Source organism: Falco cherrug, chromosome Z, assembly GCF_023634085.1.
Source record: "Falco cherrug isolate bFalChe1 chromosome Z, bFalChe1.pri, whole genome shotgun sequence".
NCBI classification, from domain to species: Eukaryota; Metazoa; Chordata; class Aves; order Falconiformes; family Falconidae; genus Falco; species Falco cherrug.
Window position 1 is genome coordinate 75,468,233 of NC_073720.1, and position 15,007 is coordinate 75,483,239.

The following is a 15,007-nucleotide window of genomic DNA, read 5'->3' on the forward strand; positions in this document are numbered from 1 at the left end:
TAGTGGTCCATGCAGAGCTTTATTTGCAAGTGTTTTTCAAAGGCCTTCTGTGCACCTGTAAACTTTTCCAAACCCCAAAATACACCTTCAGATATGCCTGTAGCCTTTAAACCATGCCTGGTGAGAGCATCACCCTGGCAATATTCATGCAGGTGGCTGGAGATACAGGGAGTGTAAAAACTTTAATGACTTATCTGGGAGATCAGGGTTAATTCTGGTAGTGTTACAAATGTTCTTTTCCTCTCTAATAAAGGATGTGTTGGGGAATGTTGTTTAAAAATTCATAGAAATCCTGTTTAAATAACACAGTCAGTTGGGTTGATGCAGTATTTATTCAGATGCTGAACAGCTTACCCTTCCTTCCCCTCGACTCATCATCCAGGTGGGAGGGAGCTCCGCTCAGTACATTGCTTCTGAAACCACAACTCTCATTCTCCTTCACAGTGAGCCCTGGTCCACAGGGAGGCTTTAAGTGACTCCCGTTGACTTTAGTGAGAACTTTGTGTCAGAATAAATCATGGACCAGAGCCACTTTATGTCACTTCAGCTGCGAGAAAGAACCTTATTGTCAGCTTAAGACTGAGAATATTAAGGGAGTAGTTTCACATTGGTAAATACTGATTTACAGTACTGCCATCCCTCCCTTTCCCTCATCCTTGCTCTGTGCCCCTGTGAACCCATCTTCTACATCTGCCAGTGCAGCTGTTTGCTTGGCTTCTCTCTGGGTGGGAGTGGAAGCCGAACCTGGGCTCAGAAGCAGAGGTGGTGGTTTGGTTTTTGCCAAGTTATTTTTAAGGTGGGTGAGTTCCTTTATCACAGTCATAGAGCAGCCACATCTGCATTTGTGCTGACAGAGCTGAGGTTAATGGTGTGTACTGGGATTGCCAGCAAGAATTTGTCTTGTGAAACCACAGCCTTGTGCCAGGAGGGAAGGGAATGCCAACACAGAACCAGCACCTGGCATAATGAGCCTTAGTGTGAACAGAAACTAGACCCGTAGATACCACAACAAAAACACACCAACAACAGACATGCCTCCAATGAGCAGTTTAAATTTCCTTCCTTTTTTTTTTTCTTTTCTTTTCCTTTTCTTGAATTAATGCACAGAAAGAGCTAAAAAAAGTGGGAACCTCGCTGTACTGTCAAGTGGAGGAACCAGGAGCTCTCACTGTTTGGATGCTCCTTGTTTCTCCAGTACCTTGGGAATGGCTGATGTTTGCCAGGACAATGAGAAACTTGTTATGAAAGGAGGAGGTCTCGGGGGGGGTGGCAGTGGCTGTGGGCTGCTGCTATTCTGCTCTCAGGAGGAGCACATTGCCTGCTTTATTTCTGCACCCCTTTCTGGCATTACAAAAGTGTGTTACAAATTTTACAGAGGAAGGGGAGAAAGGAAGAAAAAGGGAAGGGGCCCAGGTATGCTGGCCTAGGGCTCTGCAGTCCTGTTTGTCCTCTGATACTCTTCCAGCTCCGATTTCCTGTCCATGGCAAGTTGCAGCTCCTGCTTGATGATTTCAATCTGCTTCTCCAGCTCTGTAAGCTCTTGCATCACTGAGGTCCTAGCAATATTGAGGGACTCTGCTTTCCCGTTGGTTGTTAAAGAAGCCGGAGACTCTCTCCTCACCTGTGCCAGGGGGATGTCTTGGTGCTGCCGGACTGTCACCTCATTTTGCCCTTCATCAGTGCAGATGTATTTTTTCCGGTGACAGTTGCCCAGATTGGCTGTGTTCCACACAGCATGCTGGCTGTTCCCTATGTGGGACCTGAACAGAGATGTGAGAGTTAATACGAAATCAGGTGTGTGTATGCAACCCTCCTCTGCAGTCATCCTACTCGAAAAACATGCTGTGCTGTTACAAACTACATAGAAATCTTATTCCTTTATCCTTGGAATTATTTTTCTTGAGAACGTAAATGGTCAATTTTTTGTGATTAAACCATAGCAGAGACTACAACAGAATCCTAAAATTCATCTTCCCCCATAACATTTTTTTGATTAGTTACAAACTTACAGTCCTCTCAACTCCAGCTCAGGAAAATGTGAGTCCTCCACCAAAGCTTTCTGAAAGCTTTTGTGGTTGCAATGTCCTAAGTTTATTACAGTGTTAGTCCTTTCTGTGTTAGTACTCTCTACTAGCTTGGGCATTTGCTTCTGTGGAGGGGGAAAGAGGCTGCCTTGAGTTGGTATGGAGAGCTGAAGGGGAAAGTGTGCCATTTGGTCATGTAAGTCGTGTTGACTTGCTTGCACTCTGGGGGACGGACGTGATGATGTGGTGTATCCAAACCTTGCAGGTACGGACAGGAACCTCCTGAGAAAACATATTTGGAGTTTTTGTGTTGTGGGATAAGTTCCCATTTGGGAACTTCTTCAAATGCTTCTGTGTTTTCCTGTGGAAAAATCAGTTTAAAATATTTTGATTCCTAAGAATATTTTCTGTCTTAGGAACTTCACTCTGCAGCCCTCCAAAATCAAGGCATTTCCCAGGGTTTCTTCCCAAATACAGAAGCACCTGTGGACTCTGTTCTCAAACTGGAACGTAGGGAAGCGGAGTTTGTTGTAGGAGAGGAGCCTGGCTTTCCTACCTGCTTTACCTTTTGGCTAGGTCTGTGTACTTTCACGATAATTATAAATAATCTGAGGTTGAAACTCTGAAGTAGTTGCTCTTAAAACTGCTCCATCATAGAGGTCTTCTGTGGGTATCCTTGGACAAAATGCCTATTAGCGTGACCTACTAACTGGCAGGCTAAGGAAGATAATTAACATTTCAGGATTGGGATAGCTGAAAACAGTTGGTTTCAGGAGGAGTCTGGAGATGGGAGTAGATACTTTTCTCACCTTCCTGCAGAGAGGGAAGTTGGAAAGTGGAAATATCTTTAGAGAAGGTGGTGATCAGGAGTGTTCTCAAAAAAATGAGATGGCAGAGAGGGAGAAAGGGAGGCTTTAGACAGGAATGCCAGCTCCAGCCTGGGTCATGCTGCAGAGGGCACAGGGAACCCCAGTGGGGAGGTGTGTGTACTGTTTTTAATTTTTGTGTAGATCAGCCAATTTCTCATATTTCAAAATAAAAGACAGGAAGACTCTCAAGTCTTGTGCTAAACTGGATGTGTGTTTTGTGATACAATTATGTTAATCCCTGGAAGAGATGAAAACACGCACCTCTTAACCACGTTGCAGACAGGGAATAGAATTAGCTTGGGCAAGTGGCACCTGGCAAGGCATTCCCAGGGCCAAGAGCAGGTGGCCACCACAGTGCATTTCCACACAGACAGCAGTCTAGAGAAAGAAAGGCCACCTAGCAAAGAGCAGACCTACAGGCAAAGGGCTGTGGTACCTGAAGATGTCTCCCTGCTGTGTAGTTCTCCGGAGCCCATGGTCCCCATGGTCCTGGGCAGCCAGTGTTACCAACTTGTTTTGGAGCAGAAGTGCATGTCTCAGAGAAGCTGCAGTCCTTTGTTTTGTAAATATTTCTGAATTTCATATAATTAATCCATAATTTTCGATACATTTTTCCTTCCTTTCGCAAATCAAAACACAGTTTTTTGATAAAGTGTTAGTAACTGACATAGCTGCTGCTGGCAGTAGTGCTTTTGTGTGGGGATTTGGGCAGGTGGTTTTAACAAAGGCCAGAGTCCACAATTAACAGTTCAGTTTCATCAAATAAATAAAACCTTTTACAATTTGGCTACTGGTGCTGAGCAGCTCCAAGTTTTTGGAAAGTCATGGCCTGAAAAAACATGGATTTTCTTCTGTGAGGAAAGTAGCAGTAGCATAATACAAATTCTTTCCACCTCTTTTATATATCTTAGTGCTTTTAATAATTCCACAGTCCCCAGCAGGAGTAAAAGAAAGTGTAGTAGTACAATTGATTTTAGAGCCATGGGTTGTACCTTGCCACATCAGTGTTCATGACAAGCTGGGCACCATGCTGCTAGGTGTCTTGAGTTAAATTCAATATAATTCTGTCCAAACAGCAGCTCAGACCAGGAGAAGAGCAAGTATGGTGGGTGGCTGTGCGTGCACACACACGTGGGCTGGATGCTGTGTAGGCAGAAGTTTTTGGGCAGCAGCACATCTTCACTCTCAATGTTAAAAGAATATTTGTGTGATTCTTTTTCTAAGCCATTCTCTGTGGGGCTTATGGTCATCTCCTTGTGTTACAGAAGTTTTGCACTGCTCAGTATCTGGCACATAATACAGCTGGTGCTTTTTGTATCACCAAAGATACAGAGTGCCCCCTCTTCTGGAAGACTCTTCCTGCAGCTACGTTACTGTCTCAGGTTGTGGGAGCGTAAATGCTACCACCTAGTGAGGAGGGTGTAGGAGGAGGAAATGTTTTGCACCGGTCAGCTCCTGGTGCTCCTGTTCAAAGATCGTAAGTGAGGAGCTGCTGTGTGCAAGCCGGTGCCGCAGTATGGGTTTTCTGGGGGCAAGAAGGTGAAAGAATGACCAGAGGAAAGCAACTGCATGCACTTTTATATACCTCTTTGTATATATGCATTCTAGAAGCTGATGTAGTGTGAACTAACTTTAGAATAGAATTAAAGAATAACCATTATAATGTTTGTTAACCACTGTAACAATTGTAGATATCATGTACTGCCATATGTTACAATTCTAGCTTTGGTGTCTGTTCTGTTATCCTTTGTTTAGGCATCTGCCTATCTGCTGACCTATGTTAAAACTTTAGCACAACACTCCAGTAGGAGAGGACAGACAAGGGTAAAAGAAACAATTAAGCAAGAAAAGCAGAAAGCCCGCAAGGGCATAAATTACCTCAGACTGATAAGAACACTGCAAATGTGTAAGACCATCACATAATGAGCAAGAGGTGAAAAGTACACCATGAGGGAGACCTACGGCCTTCCTCTTAGAGACCACTGCCCACATCTCGGAGACCCCTGCCCACAATTCTTGGAAGAATTTGCGCAAGCGTGAAGGACTGATAAGCTAATTAACATACGAAGCGAGGGTAGGTGGGATTAGATAATGAATATGGATATTAGTTGAATAATCATTATTTCATTGTATAAATATGGAATGATTAGCAACCTTAAACATGCACGTTAGGCGGAAGGATCTCCCGTGCATCCAGGGCTGCCAATAAAGGATACTTAGTCACTAAGAAATTTTGGCTTCGTTCTTTAAATCAAAGCTTATGGGTGCTTACTTCTTACATTTGCTGTCATTAGTGCAGGAATAACAAACTAAACACAACATACATTTACACCTGTGGGTTTCAGTCATGCCACATATTTAGCAACAGCCTGGAAGACTCAGACACACATAGTCTGTGGCTGAAATGTATGTGTAGAAAAGCAATACTGCTGCCTGTGTCCTTAAAAAGTGCACTAATAATTTTGAGCTACTGAGCAAATACAGAGTTTTAATAAAATGCCTTGTGTTCCCGGTAGCTCTAGATAAGATGGTCTTCAGAAGACAGGCTGTGAAAGCAAGGCAAGGTTACCTACTTTTTTTCTCCAACAGGAGTTGTTTGAGACAGAGGTTTCTGAAAGGACTGCATTTTCCTCTTCTCAGCGTTCTTATTTCTCATTCTGAAAAATAAGAAAGCTGAAAAAGTTTCTAACATACATACTTCCTGATCTCTCATTGACTCTGAAGCTGTCTCACAGGGCCCTAGTTATCTGCCAGTGCTTTAGTATGTGAGTAATTAATTACCTGAAAACAAGGACAGTGGACTTAACTGCAAAGCCATTATTTAGAATGGGGGTGCTTTTATTAGCTGTATGCAAAATCATGAAATAAAAAGATATAAAATTTAATACTTTCTATTGGAAACAATGAATTAATTTCTGGCTCCCTCCCATGTCTATTCTGTCTTGTTTCCTATTATTTTTGGGGTGCAATAGAACTCATAAGTAGATATCCAGACAGAACATTTAATTTCAAAGTAATTTTTGTAGTTTGTGCTTTAAGGCATGCAAAACTTCCTACCTCTTTTCTACTCGTTTTGTCTTAGACTGGTGTTTGTCTTCAATAAATGAACTGTTAAGAGCACGATGTAATCTCTGGATGGAAAAGGAGAAAATAAATTAGTAAAAGGAAGATTAAGAATAGCTTCATAAATAGGTAAACGATTTGGGGTTTGTGTGATGGACTTGAGCATAAATTATTTTGCACACTCAAGGATATAAGGAATGTCTGTGCTTTGTCATTACAACAGATTTATTTTCGTGTGTTTTCCTAAGGAAGGGCAATCTGAAAGGTTGATGAATAGCTTGCAAACAATCCTTGGTGTTGAAATTCCTCAGAAAAAAAGTGGATCTTGGTAAACTTCCTTACTTTCTAAAAGATCTCTTTTGTTGTGTTGCTTTAAAGCCTAGAACCCTTTTTGTGTCTTTTGCTGCAAAGTAACCTCTTTCTTTACAGCAAACACAGCAATTTTCTTCCATTATTTTCCCTAGAATAATGAAGGAGGTTACCCAGCACTTCCTGCATGCATCAAAAGCTTGGGGACCTGTGCAGTGACATAAAGCGTTCTGGTTAGCTGGTTCAGGGCAACAATATTGTTGCTTCTGGTGTCCAAAAGAGTTGTAAGGTTCAAGTGCAAATGGAAAGGTCCCTTCTGTAGGTTTTGCAGTTGTGAATATTTGAACCGCTTCCTCTGTGCTTCTCATTCCACCATTAAGTAAGCCTCTTCAAATTCCAGAAGCTGCTGTCACACCTCAAATGCCAATCATCAGTGCTCTTACAACCTTTATACCTTATTCTTGTCCAGGCTTTCATAATCAGCCACATGACTTTCACAGGGTTCTTTCAGAATACGTACCTGACTTGTATGGAGCCAGTACTTCATCTTGGATTTCTTCTTGATTCGTGGTAGGACCAGTCTGTACACAATGTGTTCCCCAATGGTAGTGAGAATGGACAAACCGAACCCAATGCACAACATCACAAAGAGCCCAGAAAAATGCTTGATGCCCATTTGCAGTGTCTGTGAAAAAAATCAAAAGGGGAAGTTGACGAAGTAGGCTGTTAGTGTTATTTTAACAGATGCTTCTGTTTTCTCATTTGGAATGTGGTGAAATACTGTGGAATAGTCTGGATATGGTTTATGACAAAGCCTTTCTGTGCTGCAGAAAGCTCAGCGTTCAGTCAGACAAAGGACCTGTGTTGGGAATGAGAATCAGACAACGATCAGGGATTTTTTTTCCTTGTGTTGTTTCTCTAATGAGATTAAGTGTTGAACATGTACAAGAATCCAGTATTTGTGGTGTCTTTGCATTTGTAAAAGCAAATACTGCTGGACAGAATACAGTCAATGAACTGTTGAGCAAGTCCTTCATCAGCAGTGAGCTAAGACCACTTTTTCTGGGTCTTTTTTGTATTTTCTGGGATTTGATCATTAACTTCCCCTTTTTGTGCTTTACCCTTGTTGAAGGGTCATGGAGAAAATGTTTTGAAGTAGCAGCACAAACATGGCACCTCTCTACTCCCTACATTAACAGGACTGAAACTGCATTTGTTAGGATCCCGGACTGCAATGACGAAAACCAGGAACACTCTCACCTTGCTCTGCCAACCCACCCTTTTCCTGTAAGGCAGGAAGCCTTTAATTGAGTCTCTTATTGGTACTAATCATGTCTGAAGGCCAAGCCGCCAGGTGCAGCAGCAATCTGTACCACAAACACCTGCACTTCAATGGGTGGGTCCAGTTTGCATGTTATGTATAACCTTAGTACCTTTATTCTCATGCCTCCATAACTCGGTTATGAGTTATCAATAACTAAAATCTTTTGCTAATAGTTACTGCCCACAGACTACTTGGAAGTATTACCAAGAATACAAGTTCTACTTCTGCCTATTAAAGAATGCTATTCCCCAAGTCAGAAAAAAAAGAAGAAAATTTCTTGGCTAGGTTGTGCATCAGGAGATGATACCTGATATGCTATCAGCCTGGATAATGGACCTGTGTGTTCCTTCACTGTGTTGTTTGTTGGGTGCGTGGTGGTGGGGATTGTGCTTTGTGCGTTGTTATGACTATAGCTGTGTTGGATTTAGTTGAAAGATAAATCACAGAATGTTTGAAAAATCTTGTTATGAAGTCATTTTAAGCCAAAGAGTTGATTAGTGATGAGTCCATTGAAGCTGGAGGCTTGAAAGTCCCTTTGTGTACTTTGGTTGGGCGATGGTGAGCAGTATTTCTCTCTTCAAGTTTTCGTATTTGGTTTCCATTCTTTAAAACACAATATGAGCTAGCATATCACAGATTTTTAACAAGAACAGAGCTTCAGACATCTAGCAGAGTGAGAACTTTTGCATGTGGCACTGACAATGAACTCTTATTTTGGGGGTTCTCTGCTGAGATCAACCTGCTTGCCCTGAAGCACACTGAGCAGAATTTTTGGGAAAAGAATTTTAAAACCAGTGAATAAACACTTCAAGTGAGGGTGTTGAAGGGTATAATGGGGGTGTAAAAGTAATTTCTAAAGAAACTTACTGCAGCCTGGAAAGGAAAGTGGGAAACCACCATAGAGTGATTCTGGGTAGCAGGGTGTCAAAAGTCTTGGCACGAGGGTTTTCTGATGCTGAGAGTGCATCAGTTCAACCTAAAAGCAAAATTTTCCTCTCAGCATTTGAATTTCTTTTTGGCAAGAACCTATTGTCCCATACTTTGTCCTTCCAGTTAGGGGAAAGGAGGGTGACACAAAAATCACAGGTGATAATGCTTTAAACTGCTCAAAAAATGAAGTGTTTTGATTGGAGCTCTGTGTTACTTGGTCTGTTTCTTTTAATTAGCAGTGAAGCCCTACTTCTAGCCCAGGTTGCATAAAAGCAGAATGACGCCCCATGTCTGACCTTATTCTCAGAGGTCTTTAGAGCCAAGACCTCGGTATGGCCCATCACTGAATTCAGCACATATAAGTACCTGTAAGAAGCAGAAAGACTGCTGTCCATACTAGCTGAACATACTAGTTAAATATGCTTTTGCTAATTCTCCAAGAAGCATTAATACAAATCGCTTGCTTCCCAAAAAGGTTGTCCAAAGGCAAGTATGCAAAAACTTCCTTAGAGATTTAGAGTTAACAGTAAATATAAGAATAAATTGACTAAGAAATAGAATAATAATTAAAAAGGAATAGATTTGCTGAGTCATCTGAAGAACACACCTATCTATATATGCTACCATGCTACTCCTGTTTGGCATCACACAAGTAACAAGTCTATGGGTGGGCATTGCCATGAGCTCCCTTAGCAGCAGGAACCTGTGAATCAGCTGGGTGGAGGTCCTTTTGCTTAGCGGCTACTTAGGAATTAATGCAGAAGTCCCCAAAGGCAGGGAAGATCAGTAAGGAGGCCTGATATGCTAGTGTTAGGTTGCTGTATGGTAGGGAACATACATATGGCTCTGAGAATAGGAACTAGGTTTTCGAGTACAATAAAACTCGAGCCATTCAAAATAATAATTAAAAAACGACACAGTGGCAATTGCAGTGGGGATTCCTGCATGTGTGAGATTTCTCCTCCAGGCTGAGGTCAGTGTTTGATGCCACTCCAGTACTGCTGCAGAGAGAACACTTAGCCAGCTCCTTACATGAAAAATAACTCCCTTGTCTTCAGAAAAGCTGCTCTGATTTATGCTGATGATGGTCTGGCTCACGGTCCTGTCAGCTCTGCAGAATCATTTTCTACCTTCCCTAGAAACAGATGAAAGAAATTCCAGCACTGGCATCTCAGAACTGTTTTTCACTTGTAATGGATAGCTTTTGAAATTGTCCCAAACAAGACATCTTTACCTAGGAAAGGAAATGCCAAAACAAAGCATCAATAATATTTCATCTAGCAATAAAGAAGATAAGGCCTCAAAAGAGCTGCCTGATAAAGACTGCACAGTGGAGGGAAATTTTCAATACTAAATCAAGTGGGGAAACAAAGTAGGGGAGAAATAATTAGCACAGTGTATCTTACAGTGTATAGAGTGATCATTTGTAGCAATATCAGCACATTTACATACCATTGTAAAAAGGCAATTTATCAGCTGTTCATAATTACTGGAGACAAATGTTAAATAGCAAAGGGAACCATCTAAGAAGCATCTCTCGTTTCATAGCTTCATGCTGATCAGTATCAGAGCAGCAAGCTCGACTACTTATTTTGTAGTTTGTGTATGTATTTGTAGGTGCATATATAGGATATATTTGGAAGGAACAGCAATAAACTGGATTCTCTGTATCACTGCTTTCCTCTTCTCTGAAGCAGTTGGGGTCAGGTGTGTGTGTTATGTCTTTGCTGGTAATGGAAAACCAATCCATAACTTTCTCTGTTATAACTGCAGTATCTTCTTTTCTTCCCTGCACACACAGCTCCCCTCCCCACCCCCACCCCCACGCCCCCACCCCCGCTTTCTTTTTTTAAGGCATAAAAGCCCATAGTGTGGTGTATTCTCTATTAACCCAGGACAAAAATACAGTCCTTGCTTCATCTTTGTAATCCTAAATTCAGGAGGTAATTTAGGGGGAAGGAACTCAATTCTGCCCATGTTGTGATTCCGAAACAATAAGCAACCACAGACAATCCTGTGATGATTACAGCTAATGGGTGCTAAGCACTACACTGGCAACAGCCTCTAAGTTATTTGCCACTTGCAAATTGGGAAATCGGCATTTTCTGAAAACCAAAAATACAAGAACAGAAGTGCTTTTCAGATATCCTTGGAGAGACTTTCCTGATTTATCAACCCATTTCTGCAATTGCTACCTATACACTTCTTGTTGTCTCCTCTCATTATATGATTTTTTGGGGGCTCTGAATAGAAGGAAGGGGATGCAGACAACAGAGTGCGATATTTGCATTCTTTCTGAAGGGGGAAGTAGAGACAAAACCCAACACTCTGATTTCATTATTGGATTTCATGCTTTACTTTCTGCTATAAGAGACTGTAAATGCTTTACTCTCCCTGGTTGTACTAACAGTGAATAAGCCATCAAATACACCTATGGTCCAGCTTTGACTAATTTGAAGGCTCTGAAGATTTTTGTGGATACTTTGCAGGTTGGCAGCACAGCACAGGTATTGCTGCTACACACTGCTGAACTCAAACACTAAATAGGGATATCATGTGTGTATTAAGCTATAATAATAAGCTATCCTTTTTGATAACATTTTTCCCACAAGGATTTAAAAAAGCTTTGCTGAGATCAAAAAGTTAAATTTTGCAGCACCTCTGTGAAGAAGGAATTTCTTCCAGCTATACCAGGGATAAATGGATATGAAGGGCTGGGTTTGAAACTCATTTGGGCTTCTCAGTAGGTTTGCAAAATCCTATTCATGCTGATGCTTGTATTTAGGTAACTAAGTAGTATTAAAACCTGTGCCTCTTTCCAGATTATGGCATTTCTTGTAGCTGCAGAGACACTGTTATTTATTTATTATATGTTTGTATGACTTTCTGTGCTATCAAAGAAGTAGCACTGAAGTAATATAAGTTTAGCCTTTTCAGGGAGATTATCCTTAGCAAAGACTGGTGACTGTAGCTTTAATGTTTCAAATGCCAGATTTTAAGATACTGTAAATCATTGTCTTACATTAGCAAAACAAGTTCCTTTCTCCTCTTGCTGTGAGGACTTTTGCACGGATCTGGAAAAAGTAAGTCTTTTTCTTTCAACTTAGCCATTTTCCAAGCCCTGTCTTTAGTAGGAGGAAAAAACAATACTTGTCATCTGAATTAGGTGCTGAGGAAATGTCTGCTTCTTGATACCACAGACTGGTGAATTGGGAATAACAACTTTGTCTCCTCAAATAGTGAACTCCCCTCCCCCCCCCCCCGCCCTCATTTTGACAGGTGAATCTAAATCTGTTACTTATTTCCAGGACACTCAAAACATGCTTCCCCTGGCTCTGTTGTCCAGGATGGACCTTTCTCTTTCATACCATCTTCAGAAACCATGGTGTGCCAGCTAATCTCCGAAACACCCTGCCCTGATCATTACTGCCTGGTCTGAACGGTCAAAACCACGGCTAACTGACAGGCAACTTGGCTGTTCAGGCTATCCACTCTGCCTGCTGTCATAGTGCCTTAGTTCCTTCCATAGCTGTTTTGCTATCATGAGCAGAAAGTTGCAAAGCTGCCATTTCACTGTATTTTGGTTCCCAAAAATGCCACAGAAAGAATTTGCAGTCTCTCCCGAGCTTGGGTGGAGCTAACGTGCTGGAGGGGAAAGGCCTCGGAGTCTGGCTCCTGCTGAACTGGCCTTAGTAAGAATATCAGTAGTGTAGAGGAAGGGCTAATTGTTTTGTGTGCAAATTGAAAATGAATGACACTGATTGTGTACACTGTGCAAATATAACTCTGCCAGCCCCGCTCCCCTCCTGCACCATGCCCTGCTCTAAGTAGGGACTTAGCAAATTTACCACAAAGAAATTCCTTTGAAACTAAAGTATGATAATTTTAAATGAAAAGTGCTCAAGTGATATCACTAGCGACTAGCAATCAGCGTGAACAGCCACTGCTACCAGCAATTACTTGTGATAGAGAAGGTAAAATGCAATTCACTGCAGCCATTCATCCCAAGTTTCAGTTAGCTGCATCCCCTGTGAACGATCCCATGGGTGCTGGCCAGAGTAAGATGCCTGGGCAAGTGCTTTTGCTGAGGAGGTTCATACAAAACAATGGAGTGAAGCCCTACTGACCTCTGCACTTTCAAACTCATCTTTGTTTGGTTTCTTAGCTTGAGGAGTCACTGCAAATTTTCCAGCCCGAGTGTGAATCATGCCTTTCCAAGACAACTGTTTTGAAATACAATTTAGAATGAGCAAAGTGCTGCCAGATAGAGAGATGGAAAGAGCTAGCAGTGAGTTCTGCCACAGGAAGTATGATTTCCCAGTGTAAGATTAGAAAAAAATGATGACTAGGAAGATGAATCCCAAAACAAATATAAAGAAAAAATTAACCTTGGTGGGCAGCAATGGCAGGTGGATAAGAATCAGGTACAGCCTAAAGAGGTAATGACAATAGATATTTCACCCATTTAAGGACTATACCAATCGATATTTCACCTACATATATTCCCATTCTTGGGTCATTAATCTTGGTAACCAGGTGCAGAGTGTCACAGACCAAATTTATCAAAAAGACATAGAAAAATACAAAGCCTTACTCTAGGTATCAAAAGTGTCTAGTTTAGTATATAATCCATGTGAATAACTACCCACTTAGAAATTAAATTATCTTGTTTCTGTGTTGAACATTGCCCACACTTCAGTGAAGCTGTTCAATGTTACTGTGACTGACTGCAGGGAGTCAAGTAACAGGTTTCTGGGCTGTACAGGAGTAAAGGCTACAAACTGACATAAAGATAAGACCAAGAATTCCCGTGCTTCTTTATGTAACAAAGAAAGGGGAAAGCTATGCTTTAGAGAGTATCCACTGCTTGGCCCCCTCAGTTTAGTAAATTTGTCCCAGCTGTGATACTGCAAGTTCCAAAATCTGCAAGTTCTTGGCTGCGAGGAGGGGATGAAGAGGAAGGGATGCTCATGGGAGATGCAGTAGAAGTACAAGGATTCCAGAAAAGGAAGATCTGGAATTGCCAGTGCTTACCCCACAACAGCACAGAATTAAAAGTGGTCTTTTATTTCTGCTCACTCATTCTGATTGCATAAAGCCTTTGAGTACATGAGGATCTGTTCAAAGACAAAGTCTTTTCAGTGACTGGTTTAAGAGTCCTTCAGTTCAGTCACCTGAACCAGCTTATTGGACCTTGGCCTCTGGAGAAAAACTCGACTATGCATGTTGGCTTAGCACAACTGAAGATCAAACAAAGACTGCAGTCAGATAGCCAGTCCCAGAGCAGCTAGACCTGCCTTTCTTTCTGGCCATCACATGGAGGTTACACTTGAAAGACTGAATTACTTGAAAGTATAGCATGTATTCTAGCTGTGATCTCATGCTTAAACCCCTGTGCTTAAAACCTATTCAACATTGAGAAAAAAGGAATTCCATGGGACTATTCATGTGACAAAATTTAATTTTCTTTTCAGACTGGAGCAGCTTTTTTCCCTCCCCCTCTCCCTTTATTGGTAGGTCTTGAGGAATCTTTGAGAATTTAAGCCACGTGTTATTTTTTCATGCCATGAACACAGGGAAGTTTAAAGCTTACCTGGAAACCAATGACTCCCAGTACTGCCTCACTGAACATTGAGGGGTGAATGAAAATCTAGGGAAGCCAAAGAACTAGGTTTGCCTCAGAGATAATGTACTAGCAATAGCTGTGCAGGAAAATAGTATGGTCTTCCCCATACTTTTAAATTGCAAAGGGTTTTCAGAAGAGTAACTGTAAAAATGACATGCTGCTTATCAGATTTTTTTTCTCTCCAGTTTGAATGCAAGTTTTATTTTATCTTTGCTCATGTTTGCTTTTCTCCACAAAAAGACAAATCCAATTGGTTTTATACTGTGCCTTCTGCAGTTTGCCCAGCCAAGGGTTTTTTTCTCTGACAGTATTTGCTATGGCAGAAAAAGACAGTCTTGAGATCCCAAGGCTAAAAGTGGTGGTTTCCAAACCTTTTTTGATAACATACCTCTACTAGTAACTATTAGACGTGCACCCACACCCCCATACATGTATATTTCTTTATAATTTTTTAATATATATTTGTATTACTAGACTTCTAATATTTTCTTCCTGCAACCCAGTGGATTGTCTCATGCACCTGACTCTAGAGACCACTGGCTTAAAGGAGCAATTATATATTCTAGGAGAAACCCAATATTAAATAAAGCCTTTTTTTTTTTTTTTTTAACTGTAAGATGTTTAGAATTGATTCTGTGTCTTAACTATTTCTCTAGGAATACAGAGAATACAGCCCTGGATACAGCTACTGGAGTAAGACCTCATGATCAGAAGAAGCTCCTTACATCTCATCACTGGGAAATTGCTAAGAAGATAAGTTTGTCTCTAAGTTTTAAGAAAGTTGTGGTAATTAATACCATTACCACCTGACAATTTTCTCAGGAAATAGTTCAAAAGATTGTGTTAAAATGTAGAGTAAAAG

General features: G+C 41.3%; 1 protein-coding gene across 2 annotated transcripts in view; it reads right to left on the bottom strand.

Annotated features, from left to right (window-relative positions):
- Positions 1 to 1,094: 1,094 nt before the first annotated feature.
- GRIN3A (glutamate ionotropic receptor NMDA type subunit 3A) overlaps positions 1,095 to 15,007 on the bottom strand; it is a 75,239-nt gene continuing 61,326 nt past the window's right edge. Inside the window, exons 7-10 of one of the 2 annotated variants that reach the window (XM_055699682.1) lie at positions 6,786 to 6,950; positions 5,951 to 6,024; positions 5,467 to 5,550; positions 1,095 to 1,760 (exon numbers count right to left, since the gene is read on the bottom strand). In XM_055699682.1, coding sequence (XP_055555657.1) covers positions 1,424 to 1,760; positions 5,467 to 5,550; positions 5,951 to 6,024; positions 6,786 to 6,950 — 660 coding nt within the window. In that variant the 3' untranslated portion in view covers positions 1,095 to 1,423. The remainder of the gene's footprint in view (positions 1,761 to 5,466; positions 5,551 to 5,950; positions 6,025 to 6,785; positions 6,951 to 15,007) is intronic. The other variant, XM_055699681.1, reaches the window with a different exon arrangement.